General features: G+C 44.7%; 1 protein-coding gene across 3 annotated transcripts; it reads left to right on the forward strand.

The window, feature by feature from the left end:
* Positions 1–7,338: 7,338 nt before the first annotated feature.
* Positions 7,339–14,497, forward strand: LOC137474634 (myosin regulatory light chain 2, smooth muscle minor isoform). 3 transcript variants are annotated; one of them, XM_068191405.1, is made up of 5 exons: positions 7,381–7,497; positions 8,368–8,403; positions 12,428–12,625; positions 12,801–12,962; positions 13,996–14,497. In XM_068191405.1, the coding sequence occupies exons 3-5, from the start codon at positions 12,442–12,444 to the stop codon at positions 14,166–14,168; spliced, it is 519 nt and encodes a 172-aa protein (XP_068047506.1). In that variant the 5' UTR covers positions 7,381–7,497; positions 8,368–8,403; positions 12,428–12,441; the 3' UTR covers positions 14,169–14,497. The 3 variants fall into 3 exon arrangements, with proteins under 3 accessions (XP_068047497.1, XP_068047506.1, XP_068047489.1); XM_068191396.1 differs by lacking the exon at positions 8,368–8,403 and having other exon boundaries at positions 7,339–7,497; XM_068191388.1 differs by lacking the exons at positions 7,381–7,497; positions 8,368–8,403 and adding an exon at positions 10,692–10,978.
* The last annotated feature ends 254 nt before the right edge of the window (positions 14,498–14,751 follow it).

A 14,751-nucleotide genomic window follows, 5' to 3' on the forward strand; every position in this document is an offset into this window, starting at 1 on the left:
GCTAGAGGCTTAAAAACAGCTGCTGATAATCTCCAGAAATTCCTGGTGGAGCAGTTAGGGTTTTCTTTTGCTGTTGGGCTGCTCACAAAGAGAGAAAGAAGCCTGGTTGCCGGAAAAGCTCAAGTGAGCAGCGTCTGGCCCTGTTCATGGGCTTTCTGTCCCAGCAAGGTGGTAACCTTCCAGGAGGGTGCAGGAGCATAGGAAACCAAACCTGCAGCAAGGAAGCCAGGGTCCCCTGTTCCCCCCTACAGCACATCCAGAGAAAGCAGGGAGAACTGGACAAGCAGGATCTGATGGGAGGAGGGCTGGACAAGGGCTTACAGAACTCCCAGTCACAAAAGTGGGAGCTTGTCCTTCTCCTTCCTTGAAATTGTTACAAGGGGAGGAAAATGGGGAAAAAGGATTTCATTACATCTGTCAGATACCCCAAGGAAGCCTTTCTGGGGTGCAGCCACAGGGGAGCATGCTCTGTTGGCAGCTATTCTGCAATATGAGACACAAGAAGCCTGCCTTTAAAATGGGAGTATCTAGAGGGACTGAAAACCACTTTTTTTTTTTTTTTTTTCCAATTTCCCCTATCATTTGCAATCAGCTACTTTTCACTATTATCACAAAGTTGTGGGTCAAATTATAGTTTTGGGTGGAGCATTTGAAAAATGATTTTGCTCTCCTTTATCCCCAGATTAAGAAGTTGAGTCAAGTTATACATGCCATTTCACATTACTGTCTGGTTTCTGATCTCAAGGCTGCTTTAATGTGTAAAATGTCCAGAGTCTTAATACTTTTCTTTTAAAGGTGAGAATTCATTTTAAAAAGCACAAAATCTTTCCTTCTAAACAAGGGGTTTTGAAATGCCTTCCCAGCTCATCAACAGAATAAAATCATATATCCTTCAATAGCTGGCAAAATGGAGTCAAGGGAATACTGGGTGCATACAGACCATATAATGTTCATATAATGGGAGAGGCATGTAAATAGGAAAAATTCCAAATATTTGATTTTAAAAGCATTTATACTTTTCATTGATATTTTGGAATCCTAGTTACTTTTCCTCTGCTATACAAACGAGCAAAAACGTTCCAAACATTAACATCAAAATTAACATGTTCCTGAGGGATATCCAGGCATACTTGAACCAGGAAGCGTGACTAAAGAAGGAAGGTTTGTCAGAGCTTTGTGAAGCTCAGTTTAATTTATTGTGTTAATTAACTCATTTTTCCATTGCAAGTTGTTTGTTTTTCCAGTGCTGTCATGAGCTCATTTCATCAATTCTCACAAAAAAGGGCTCATAAACTACGAGCTCTCTATTGCCTTCCAGGTTTGAAGGAAAATCATTCCAAATCTGCTTTTCTTTTCCAGCTCTTGACCTACTTTAGAATATTTGTTTTCATATACTTTCCAAGCACTTGTATATTTTATTTAATTCATATTTATTCAAAAATTCCTTCTAAGTTGAGCCTAGATACAGAGAAAGATTTTCAAACATCGGTCAAGTGGTAGGTCAGCTCTGGCTCATCACACTCACACAGAATGTTTCTCTGCTGCAAACAAGGAGAGAACAATTTTGTTATACAAATGGAAAACATATTTGCCATAGGTGCTGTTGATTACTGTGATGTTGTATCTATTATTGCATTTGTAACTGTGATTGGAACAAAATACTTTCCATCTTAGAAAAATAATATTTGAGCTTTCCATAAAATGAACACACTGATGCTCTGCTTCACTGCTGTTTATTGCTTTTTCCCAGTCATTGGAAACTTTAGAGAAGTGTCCCCAAGCTCTGGTTGCTTCAAAAGCTTTCTTGTGGGCTGGATGTATCACAGCTGTTAAAACATTATGAAACCTGACATTGCAGTTTTACATGTGATGAAACCCTGAGCAGTCTCTCAGGTTTTGGTACATGTAAAACTGCAATGTCAGGTTTCATTAAGTTTTAACCACTGATACACCCAGCTCACAGGAAAGCTTCTGAAGCAACCAGAGCTTGGGGACACTTCTCTAGTTTCCAATGACTGGGATAAAGCAATAAACAGCATTGAAGATGAGCAAAGAGGGGCAGCTATAACAAGACAGGCCTTCACTTTGTAAAATCCCAAGCAATTTCCCTTGGTAGAGGCAGGCAGATGCTTGTGACTGGCAATGCTCTATGGCCCTCAGCACAGAAAAGGCAAGGGGCAGATGCTGGGGCATATCCAGAGGTCCCCAGAAAATGATCTGAGGACTGGAGCATCTCTCCTTTGAAGACAGGCTGAGAGAGTTGGAACTGTTCAGCCTAGAGAAGACTCTGGCGACAACTTATAGCAGCCTTCCAGCTCCTAGAGGGGGAAGAGAGAGCTGGAGAGGAACTTTTGGCATGGGCATGTGGTGATAGGACAAGGGGAGATGGCTTCAAACTGAAAGAGGGCAGATAATAGGAAGATATTCGATATTAGGAAGAAATTCTTTCCTGTGGGGGTGGTGAGGCACTGGAACAGGTTGCCAGAGAATTTATGGATGCCCCATCCCTACAAGTGTTCAAGGCCAGGCTGTACAGGGGTTTGAGCAACCTGATCTAGCAGGAGGTGTCCCTGCCCATGGCAAGAGGGTTGTAACTAGATGATTAACTTTCAAGGTGCCTTCCAACCCAAATGATCCTACCATTCAGTAATTCTATTCTATGATTTGCGGAACTCAGAAGTGCCCCAAGCGTCACGCCAGAGATCGCGGCACTTACCGGGTCTTTCCCTTTCCTTCCGCAGCCTACAGCAGGACTTATTTCCACACCGATTTGATGTCACTTCACAGCGTCCCCTCTCTCCTGTCCGTGGCGGTAGCGGAGCCGGGCTGTCTCTCGGGTCTACCCAAATGTGGAGCTCCCCTTGCTGGTGACAGCCGGTACGGGCCCGGCTCCCGGCTCCCGGCTCCCGGCTCCCGGCTCCCGGCTCCCGGCTCCCGGCTCCCGGCTCCCGGCTCCCGGCTCCGAGCGCTGTGCAGCGACATAAGCGTGTCCAGGTCAAGCTGGGAATCCGAAATCGAGGTGAGTGAATCATCCTCAGTCTCCTCAGCACCTGTAAGCAGGCGGCTGCCAGGCTCCGGTGCGGGTGCGAGTAACAGCCCCTGTTCTTTACAGGCGCATTAGTCATGTCAGTGAAGCACAGGGACAAATTCCCACCCCAGGAATGCCTTAAGAACGGCACCACCAAGACCATGATGTGGTACCCACTTTCCACATGCCAGAATAAGCTGGAATTGCACTGTTTATTTACTCTGGTAATCATTTCACTTCTTGGAAAAACAAATCATTTTGATGATTTGAAAAGCATTAGACAAATTGCTAAATATTACTTATGGTTAGAGTAGGTAAATAATTGATTTGAGTATGGTGCTTTGCTTGTATTCTTTGAGTGCCCTAGGTCCCACTGAGTTGTCTGGGGATTTGTATGACACACGAACTTAATTAAAGTATGCAGTTCTCTAAAGAATCCTTCCCCCAGTAAAATGCATCCTCACAGAGAAGACACACTGGTGAAGAGGTGTGACATCATGGCTCTTTACATCCACATGGCCAGGATTGTGGCGGCTGCAGACTTTTCTTGGTAAATTGATCTAATTCTCTTTAGGCTACCCCTGAAAGCCTGAATTGCTTTATTATCATTTCCATAATAACTACTTTACTATCATTCCATATCAGGCTACCCGTGACAGCCTGAATTACTTTATTATCATTTCCATAGAGGAAATTGTATTTGATGTATGTGGGAAATAACAATCTACATGCAGAGTGTAAGGTGCTGAGACTGAGAAGTTCCCAAGCAGTGTATAGAACACAGCAGTGGAGAGCCTTATAATGACAGAGCATGAAAAGACATGGAAGATGCAAAATGAAGAGATGCCAGAGGCCAGGAGAGCCCAGGATGGCTGATCCTTCCCCAGACATGCCACCACAGAGCTGGGCAGAATGCCTGCCAGGCAAGAGAGGAGCCTGGTGGCTTCATTAATACTTTATTTACTGCAGTGAGACTATGCACACAAACAAAGGAGTCACTGACCCAGAAGTATTAGACTAAGTCTAGGTATATAGTCAAGACCGAGCTTAAAAGCGGCCTTGCAATACTTCTTTCTTTAGGGACCTCTGAGGAAGCAGCAGGTGAGTCACTTTAAGGCAGATTCTAAAATTACTTAGGTTTGCAAATATTGGAAGGTCATAGTGCAAACTTCCAAATCCTGTTGGAAGTAGACTCCACAACTACCTAACTTAGTGTCAATCCCTTTACATTCCCAAACCTCATCTTTCGCATTTATGGTAGTCTAGCTCACTTGTGTTCCAGTTTCACCATCTGTAAAGTGAACTCATGGCACTTTTATACAGTAGAAAGAGATTTAGAATGCTACAAATAAATAATGTAATTTTTTTGCAACTGGTTAATTATCTTTTTCTGGAAACAGGACTGCTCTTTATGAACCAATATTACTGCTCTATTTCTTAAAGATTCCTGAAATCTACTGAGTCAGTTTCTACCTACTTCTCAAAATAAAAGCTTGCTCATCTTTCCCCACTAAGAAATTATTCAGAAAAAGAATTGTAAAAGGTTAATCAACTATGGTGATTTAGAGTGTAGGCCAAAGTTCTCTGTGGTTAGTCAATATATTAAGTATTACTCATTATGTTAAATATTAAACCCAACAGCTGCTCATAGCCAGGACTCTCCATAGACAGATCCCAAGTATGGAGGATTATTCTGACAGGTCTTCCTACATATTCCTTACTGACATTTTAGGCTTTGCTTGTTATTTCCATTTTTCCAATTTCACATAAGCTAAAATATTATTTTAGTTTAGGTCAAAAAAATGAACATTGAGTTAGTACTGTACCATTTTTTGAAGGAAAACAGAAAATCACTGTCATTGTATTATTTATTTAATTGTTGGATAAAAATACCTTTAAATAGACAAACATTCTGATTTCTACTCATATCAAGGCTAAGTTGCATAAATTACACATCAATTTTGCCACTGACTCCAGCTGTGGAAGCAGTGGACTCTAGAAACATAAGAAACAAAGATATTTTTTGTATGCAGCATGAGGAATGACCCCTTTCTGGATCATAAGAGGAAAACCTGTCTCAGCTTCCATGTTGGAGCTACTCTACAGCAGAAACTCATGTCTTCAGGGTCAGGAGCTGCCTGTTATGACACATCAGGCTCATCCTAAGTGGGCAGCCTGCAGCATCCTGCCAGTGCCCAGGGAAAGGTGGGAGATGTGACAGCAACCACAATTTCCTATAGGTAAAAAACACTGCCAGCAATAGCAGGGACAGGGAAAACTGCAAGAGGCTTGTTTTGACTCTGCAGGTGCTGAGCAGAGATGATGTTCCCCCAGAGCTGTGCTCTCTGCCAGGGGAGCCCATGGGAAGACCACACCTTCTGGACACTCAGTTAAGTCCAGTTCCCTCAAAAAAGTCAGAAATATTGATAATCTCTTACTGTTTTCACAGACTATATGACTTCATATACAATTGCAAACTCTGTAAAAATTTAGTAAGTAGAATCATATGCGAAGTTATAAATTAGGCCACGTAGACAGTGGTTGTGATATCTATTTTTTATATGATGCTGTATCTTTGACCTGTGGTCACTGTTTTTTGGATGATGTTTCTGTTCATCCCATATTCCTCTTCATCTTGACTTAAAAACAGTATTATTTACTAGGAAAAGGTTCTGCTTCCAGAGGATGGTTGGGAACTGGAACAGTCTCCCCAGGGAAGTGGTCACAGCACCAAGCCTGACAGAGTTCAAGAAGTGTTTGGATAATGCTCCCAGGCACAGGGTGTGATCCTTGGGGTGTCCTGTGCAGGGCTAGGAGCTGGACTTTTATGATCCCCGTAAGTCCCTTCCAAGTCAGGATATTCTGTAGTCTTCTGTGACTCTTCCAGACACAGCAGCATCTCCTGAGCATGCAGGACAGTGCCATACCATGTGTTGGGCTGTTAAGAGCTGCAAAGTCAATCAAGGGACTGGAGCACCTCTCCTACGAGGAAAGGCTGAGGGAGTTGGGCCTGCTCAGCCTCGATGAGAGATGACTGAGAAGGGACCTTTTAAATTTAAGTATTTGAAGGGAGGGTCAAGAGGGTGGAGCCAGGCTCTTCTCGGTGGTGCCAAGCAGTAAGATGTACAGGAAGTGCCACCTGAACACAAGGAAGGACTTCTTTACTGTGCGGGTGACCACACACTGAAACAAGGCAGCCCAGAGTGTGGCACCTCTCCCACTGAAGATGTTCAAGAACCGTCTGGATGCAACCCTGTGCCACGTGCTTGAGCAGAGAGGCTGCACCAGATGCCGGTGCCTGTGGTCGCTCCCGGCCTGACCCATCCTGTGGCCCTATGGCTCTGTGGCCCTGTGGCCCTGCGGCCCTGTGGCTCTGCGCCCCTGTGGCTCTGTGGCCCTGTGGCCCTGTGGCTCTGTGGCCCTGTGGCCCTGTAGCCCTGTGGCCCTGTGGCCCTGTGGCTCTGTGGCCCTGTGGCCCTGTGGCCCTGCGGCCCTGTGGCCCTGTGGCTCTGCGGCCCTGTGGCCCTGTGGCTCTGTGGCTCTGTGGCCCTGCGGCCCTGTGGCTCTGCGGCCCTGTGGCTCTGTGGCCCTGCGGCCCTGTGGCCCTGCGGCCCTGTGGCCCTGTGGCCCTGCGGCTCTGTGGCCCTGTGACCCTGCGGCCCTGCGGCTCTGTGGCCCTGTGGCCCTGTGGCTCTGTGGCCCTGCGGCCCTGTGGCTCTGTGGCCCTGTGGCTCTGTGGCCCTGTGGCTCGGTGGCCCTGGGGCTCTGTGGCCCTGTGACCCTGTGGCTCTGCGCCCCTGTGGCTCTGTGGCTCTGTGGCCCTGCGGCTCTGCGGCCCTGTGGCTCTGTGGCCCTGTGACCCTGTGGCTCTGCGCCCCTGTGGCTCTGTGGCCCTGTGACCCTGTGGCTCTGCGCCCCTGTGGCTCTGTGGCCCTGTGGCTCTGTGGCCCTGCGGCCCTGCGGCTCTGTGGCCCTGCGGCCCTGCGGCTCTGTGGCCCTGTGGCTCGGTGGCCCTGTGGCCAGCCCCCAGCCGGAGCGGGGGGCGGGGCGAGCGGGGAAGGCCCCGCCCCCCGGGGCGAGCAGGAAACTCCCGCCGTTGCCTTACAAGGGCAGGCGCGCGACTCCCTCCGCCCTTGGAATGTGGTGACCGCACCGCGCTGCACCAACGCGTCGCCGGGGGAGGACACACACACGGGGTGGAGGGGCTGAGCTCGTGGCTCTGTCTTTCTCCCTCAAGGAAGGCAGAGACTCCAGGGACTAAACGCGAAACACCTGGGCCCCTGCGGGTCCCCTCCCCGACAGGGCTCGTGGCGCCCGGCCGCCGAAGCGATGAGCCAAGCCGCCACCTCCCCCTGCTGCGCAGATGGTCTCGCCCACAGCTTCCTTCCTGCCCGGCGGGGCGGTGGCCGCTCCGCTCTCCGGAAGTGCCGCTCCAGCCGCTCCCCGCCGGTGCCGTCTCCCGCCGCCAGGTGAGTCGGGGGGCTCCGCCCGCTGCCCGCGGAGTCTGGGGCCGGCGGGGTGAGGGGTGGGGCGGTGCCGGGCCGGGGGTCTCTTGGGGAGCCGGGGTCGCTTGCGGCATCGCCCCCCGCAGCTCCCCTCGGGCCTCGGCTCGGTGCTGCTGCTCTTGACGGGGATCCGCCCTGCGGGCTGGAGCTGAGGGAGCCCGGCTCGGGGCCTGCGACCCCGCTCTGTGAGCTGGGCAGGGCGCGACGCCGCGGGGACGGTGCCCGCGGGGACGAGCTCCCTGTGCATCATTTCAGGGAACTGGTGTTAAAAGGTGTTTGTCTCCCTGTCGGAGGGGCTCCGCTGCCTCCCGGCCACCTCGAGCCTCTGCGGGTGTTTCCTCGGCTTTGTCAGAGCATGGGAGGGGCAGGGCTGGGAGCCGCTGCGGTCGGAAGAGGGTGAGGTAGTGGGCCTGGGTCTGTCCCTTCCTGCTCATGTTTTGGAATAACCAGAGCCGCACAGGGGACTGCGTGCACTGGTTCCCCGGCTCTCAGAATCAGGTTAGAAAAGACCTCCGAAATCATCGAGTCCAACCCGTGACCGACCACCGTGGGAGCTGGACCATGGCGCGGAGTGCCACGTCCGGTCTTCACTTGAATACCTCCAGGGACGGTGACTCCACCACCTCCCACCGCCCATTTCAATGTCTAATCACCCTTTCTGTGAAGAAATTCTTCCTAATAGCCGACCTAAACCTGGCACAGTTTCAGACTGTCCTCCCATCCTGTCACTTATTGACTGGGAGAAGTGGCCGATCCCCATTTGGCTACACCCTACTTTCAGGTGGTTGTAGAGAGTGATAAGGTCACCTCTGAGCCTGGTTTTGTCTTTTGCAGACAGGCTGTGTTGACTCACTGGCGCTGGATTTTGAGGCAAGTGTGACTCCTGTACAAGAGTTTTGGGAAACTTACTAGTGAGTAGTGTGTTAAATTGACTTTTAAGACTGGGTGGGACAGCGTAGGGTTTGGTTTTTGCTAGTTGGCTTTCATAAAGTGTAATCTGCTCTTACTGCGTCTTGCTGAAGAGCACCTTGCTCTTAGCTCTTCCTGTTGCCCCCCAGATTGTGAGGGGTGTGTGACTGTATGTGATGGGAGAATTGAGTAAATGGACAGAACTTGAGATTTAGGTTTGAGGTTGACTTTTGAGTTTGTTCTGTCTTAGTTCGTATAGAGACTTTCTTGGCTATGGGTTTGGGGATTTATTGTGTAGTAGTTTGTTTTTTTTTCAGTGACAGATTTTGCAATTATGACAATATTCACAATTTTGAAACATGGGAGTGTTTTCTAAAGCATAACTTTTGGTCACTGCCTCTGAGCAGGTCCAGCTTGCACCACTGTTAGTGGGCTGTAAATTTTCACAGCTTACTGCGTGGCTCAAAATTTTTAGTTGCTTGGGGTATTTTTTTCTCTAAGGGTTTATCACTTTCCCAGAGGAAGGGACCACAAGATGACTCTGTGCTTCTGTAGTTTGATATCCACTGCAGCTGAAGAAATGGCCATACAGGCAGCACAAAGCAGCACAGTGCTGCTACTACCTATTTATTGTTTTTTAATATGTGAAAATCATCCTAAAGAAAGGTTACACTTTCAGAAATACCATTATGGTGTGTCTCACAGGTAAGGTCTTAAGCTTGAAGTTTCTTGGACAGCTTCCAAAACACGGCCCTGACCATTCAGTGCAGCATAGTATTAAACAAAAGGGACCAAACCTGCTTGTTATGACTTGCACTGTCTAATGTGAAGTATTCCTGCTTTTTATATACTAATAGATAGTAGATAGTATAATAGTTATGTAATAGTATAATAGTTAGTATAGGTTGCAAATTCTATTTGCAGCCTATACTAAGCCTATTTCAATTACAGAAGTGTTGGCTTAGATGTGAATGTTTTTGTTGGATAACACAAAGTGCAAACACTTCTGGAACTTTTAAATCATAAATTGATCTCTTTGGCTAACTGGATTGATGCCTTTGGTTTTCTGAACATGTTCCAAAATGTACCACCCTCTTTTCTAACAGATGTTAGCGAAGCTGAATCCAGTGTTTCAGGCATAGCTGCAGCATGCCTGTGCTGAAGGACACTGCAGTCCTGTGAGATCTGATGTTTCTCTGTAGCTAGGCTGACAGCTCTTTTGGTCTGGAGGAGTTCCCAAGCCTGGTTCAGAGGAACTTAGAAAATAGTAATGCAAGCATTGGCACTTTTTGTTTTGCTTTGTTTTTTCTAATAAAATATACTCTGATAGTTCAGTCTTCTCAACAGAATTAAAAAGAATGTGCTGACAGTCTGCTTTTGTTACCTCCTCTTGCTTAGGATTGAATTGTAGGTGAGAGAATTGCGGGCAGTGGCTTGCTGGGAGCACTGCCTTTGCAGCACTTAATGCCTTTTCACTGATCCTAGAATTACAAGCCAGACACAGGTGATAAAAAGGGATTACCATTATAAGGATCCTGATGGTGCACAGCATGCTGGATGAAAAAGCACTGAAAATGTATACTGTAACAAGTGGATACAATTTTATATATTCAGCAAATTAGCATAACTGACAAGAATCACCAATTAGAGACAGAGGTGATGAGATAATTCACCCCTGGTTCTCCCCTTTTTTGAAACCCCCCCTTTAGATAGGAACTAAACTTTGTTTATGAAAAACTTGGGAAGCCATTTTGACCTGGGTTCCCAAAGAATCTAACCTTGGACCCCCAGGCCTTAGAGCTGCTGGGGAATGTGTTTTGTCTTTCTAATAGAGTAGGTAAAATGCTAGCTATGAATACAATAATAGGCTACAGAGCTACAAATATATATGTAAAGAATATGGAGACATATGAAAGTAAAAAGGCAAAAATCAATTTAGTTGGCATCAGCACATGCAGAGTAAACTTTTTTGTTTACTTTGAATGAGCCATATCCGGAAAACTGCATTATTTCAGAGAAGAGTATTTAAAATACAGTGTTTGGCTCTATTTTGAGTAGTGGAACTTCTAATCAATAACCCAGAGTTAAATGAGAGCTTGCCCTGAGGGTTTTTTACAGTGTCGAGAAAACCACCAAAGTTATGCACAGCCCTTGGCTGCAGCTTGAAAGTAAACTACCTTTGTTGTCAGCTGTCTACATAAGTATCTCAAAGTCAAGAGTTCACATTTATTTGTTGCAGTGTTGTGGAGGCCAGACATCTCGGGTAGCTCATGGTTAGTGAGTGCAATGGAGAGGACGTCTGCGTTGCTGGGCGATGTGCAGTTGCATTTCATGGGCTATTTTTACTTTGGGACATAATGGTTTGTTTTGTACGTCAGAAGACCGTTGTAGATGCGCGTAGGATTTAAAAGTGTGGAATTGGCAGGGGACATCAGTAGCTGTCGGTGTGGACAGACTGAGAAGGACATAACCATGGAATTTCCTTTTATGATCCAGATGCTTGGTGCACCCTGTCAGGTATCTAATACAAAGCAAGGTAAAATGTCTTTCCTTTTAGTTAAAAAAAAAAAAAAAAAAAAAGACAGAAATAACTGCTTTTTGCCTGCATATTGAGTTGATTGTATAAGGGAGTTACTTTGCTTAATTTTACTCCCTTTTTTTTTAAGGATGAATCCCAGTTAGTGACTTTAGTCTTGCTTTTCAGGAGCATAACAGAAAATACATCTTTGAGAAAACTATCTGAGAAACAGTTAGAACTGTGCTATGACTCCAATTAGCATTGCTTTTCTGACCAGATAATTTGTTTCTAAGTTATAAAATTAATACTTAGTGTAAATTTCAGAATATTAATATTCTTGCAATTACAGGTGAAGCTTAAATTTTTCTTCTTTCAAGAGACACTTGCTACAGGTGCTTTCTGTAAAATTCAGGTCAAGGATGGAAGGAATCTGGTTTGCATAACACTTTGAGCATTATGAAGGATTTTAGCAGTATAGATTACACTTTAGTTTTAGCTAATGCAAGCAGACGTTATGAGACTTTTGGAAACAATATTAAAAAGGGTCTAACTTCTGATTCAAAAGCAATCTTGAGGACTTTGTGTTCACTTTTCAGTGAATGACTCAGCTTTTCCAGTTTGTGCTGTCATACATTTAGTTGGAACACTACATGTATCTTCCCAGATAAAGAGATGCAGTTCACTTAAAAGCCTCACTTCTACCCTGAATGGATTAGTGTTATAATATATAATAATCTACCGTGTTTATTTCTTCATTTGACAGCTTCAAGGGAAACAATGACATTAGTATACCAGTGATATGTGAAAATATATAAAAACATATAAATGTTTCTAAGGGTTGGTAGCTTAAAATAAACAATCTTCACATTTTTATAGCTATTATACCTTCAATTCATTTAAAAAAGAGTGTGCTGGCATTTGCATGTGTTGTGTAGTAGTTCCACTATGTAAAGGAATAGCACTGTAGAGCTTTTGAACCAAGTTGGTGCTCTCTCTCTCAGAGCCAAAAATACTTTTTTCCCCCCTCCAAAATGTTAGTTTAGCATACTATCTGATGTATTTAACCACTTTACTAGTTTAGCACCACATATCCTTCTATGTCAACAGTGCCTCCCAAATTCCTGAATATGTAGTTGACTTAATTTGTGGAAGATGCAGGTTGAGTATTGAATCAGCAATACAAGCACTGTGTGAGTTTCAAGAGCTATGCTTTGACTTGGGTTTTTTGATGTAGCGTCCTATTGGCCTACAGTGCTGGTCCCTCAATCCTCAAAGGCTTTATGCTTTCACGGCAAGTGAAGACTGAAAGAAAATAGAGCAGGAGATATTGAAATAAATGTGTAATTTGGGGTATATGCCAAATACACGAATAACATGAAACCTGATGTCCTTCTACCCCAAGGTAGATGGCTAAATCTTGGATATATTTAATAAGGCTAAATCTTGGATATATTTCTGTCTCCTCAGAACCAACAGCCACCATGTCTAGCAAAAGGGCAAAGACAAAGACCACCAAGAAGCGCCCTCAGCGCGCCACTTCCAATGTATTTGCGATGTTTGATCAGTCGCAGATCCAGGAATTCAAGGAGGCCTTCAACATGATCGACCAGAACAGGGACGGCTTCATTGACAAAGAGGACTTGCACGACATGCTCGCCTCCCTTGGTAATGTCCCTTTTTTCTGTTCATGCTTGCCAGGCAAATTTGTGCTGCAAAAATCAAAATACTGAGTTTGGGATATGAGAGGTGTGGTGTCTCAGTTTGTGTTAACGCTTGGTTTGTATTGACATTATTTTTTCAGTTTGAAAGCTGAACCAAGTATGAATCCCTTTATTTGTAGGAAAGAATCCAACGGATGAATACCTGGATGCCATGATGAATGAGGCTCCGGGCCCCATCAACTTCACCATGTTCCTCACTATGTTTGGTGAGAAGTTAAATGGCACCGACCCGGAGGATGTAATCAGGAATGCCTTTGCTTGCTTTGATGAAGAAGCAACAGGTATGTGGGTGAAACAACAGTGTACGTGTATTACTTCTACTTACTTCTGTAACAACAAATACTTGTGTTCATAGAAGCGGGGATCAGTTTTTTAGCTCTGAAAATTTTAATTTCTGCAAACTGAAAATCATTACTGTATCATCATGTGCTAAATTTGCCTTTCAGTCTCTGTAGAAATTCCAAATTTCTGGCAGTTCTATTGTTCAAAACAGGAGAAAGTATAAAAGATGTTGATTGGGAACCAGGATCTTAATTTATTCCTAACTTAAAATTCACCTTTGGAGCTGCTTTCATGTGGGGAATCACTGTTTTCAAAGCTGTTGTGCTTTTATGAAGAACCTTTCTGTCAGCAACTTGTATCTACCTTCCCTTTCTTAAGGTGCACTAAAAGGAGAAGAAAATGAATGCAAGATAATTCTTGTGTGACTCACAGGAGTGATGATAAAAGCAATCACAAGTTAGACAAGCCTACTTGTTTAATAAGCCATGCCAAGAATTTATTCTTTGTAACTAGTCTGGTAAATCTGAGTTTTAGCAGTGATTTAAGATCAATTTGAAATTTTGCAAACTTTCCCATGTTACCTGCACTTCTTGATTGTTAATAGTCAAGTTCCATTACTTCTTTTTGGTGTTTTTTTTAATAGGCATGCTCAAGATTAACTGATCCCCTTTGTGATTTTTAAAATACTGAGTTATAGGGTTCTTGGTACTATTGGGAGTGTAGCCCTGCTGTTGGGAAGAATGTCCAATATGAATACTGATAAATTTTTATATTCTTTGGTACACCACAGGCAAAACATGTAATTGTCTTTATTTGAACTAGTGGGACCTTTCAAACTAAGATGCCTGATTTGATTGAATTCTTGTAATTATTTGGCAATTTTAGTAATAGGGCTTAATGGCATTGTGTTCATTTGGCAGACAAAGACTGTAGGTATTTTTAATTGAGGGAAAGAACTCAAAGAAATAATCACCCACATATTGGCAGATAAATGTAAAAACTCCTCTTCTGTCCTCCTACACTGTGCTCCAGGGTTCATCCAAGAAGACTACCTGCGGGAGCTGCTGACCACGATGGGAGACAGGTTCACGGATGAAGAGGTGGATGAGCTGTACAGAGAGGCCCCCATCGACAAAAAGGGCAATTTCAACTACATCGAATTCACGCGCATCCTGAAACATGGAGCTAAAGACAAGGATGACTGAGCAAGTCCCTGGACACCTGCACATTATCTTTACATTTATGTTTATTTTTAATGGTTTCTTCCTGGTAGTACTTGTTGCATGCATTTAGCTCCAAAGCTTTTGTCTTTTTCAATATATTTATCTACTCCAGGGCATTTAGGCACATTTGCACCTGTAATCAAGACTGGAAGCAGGGAATATTTTGAGGGAAAGGCTACAGGAAAAACATTCCCTGGAGTTGATAGTCCAGGAAAATAATCTCAATGTTTCTGGTTTAGCTGGATTTTTACATTTTTGTAATAAATGCCATTTTGAAATAAAGATTGCTATATAGATAAAATACCTCAAAATCTTTTGTGAAGAATGACATTTCTATTACACATTTATAAATGCAGGTGTGTTCATGGTATTTTTCTTGCAGTTGCAAGTCAAGCTAGAAAACTCACTTTCATAGTGTTTTGTTCAGTGTCACAGAGTTGTGAAATGCTCCTAGCAGCATCTTCTGGCATCTTTAAAAATTCACCTGCAGAAGTCTTTCAGGTTTTTGAAGTGGGATCTGACTTCTGTGTAAGTAGTTAATCAGATAAATGGTTAGGGAAGACTG

This window comes from Anomalospiza imberbis, chromosome 1 (genome assembly GCF_031753505.1).
Source record: "Anomalospiza imberbis isolate Cuckoo-Finch-1a 21T00152 chromosome 1, ASM3175350v1, whole genome shotgun sequence".
Taxonomy (NCBI): Eukaryota; Metazoa; Chordata; class Aves; order Passeriformes; family Viduidae; genus Anomalospiza; species Anomalospiza imberbis.

Coding starts and splice junctions, on each gene's coding strand:
- LOC137474634 (XM_068191388.1), top strand. CDS start 10,834: ATGCGCGTAGGATTTAAAAGTGTGGAATTGGCAGGGGACATCAGTAGC. Junction 12,626..12,800: donor CGACATGCTCGCCTCCCTTG/GTAATGTCCCTT, acceptor CTTTATTTGTAG/GAAAGAATCCAACGGATGAA. Junction 12,963..13,995: donor CTTTGATGAAGAAGCAACAG/GTATGTGGGTGA, acceptor ACTGTGCTCCAG/GGTTCATCCAAGAAGACTAC.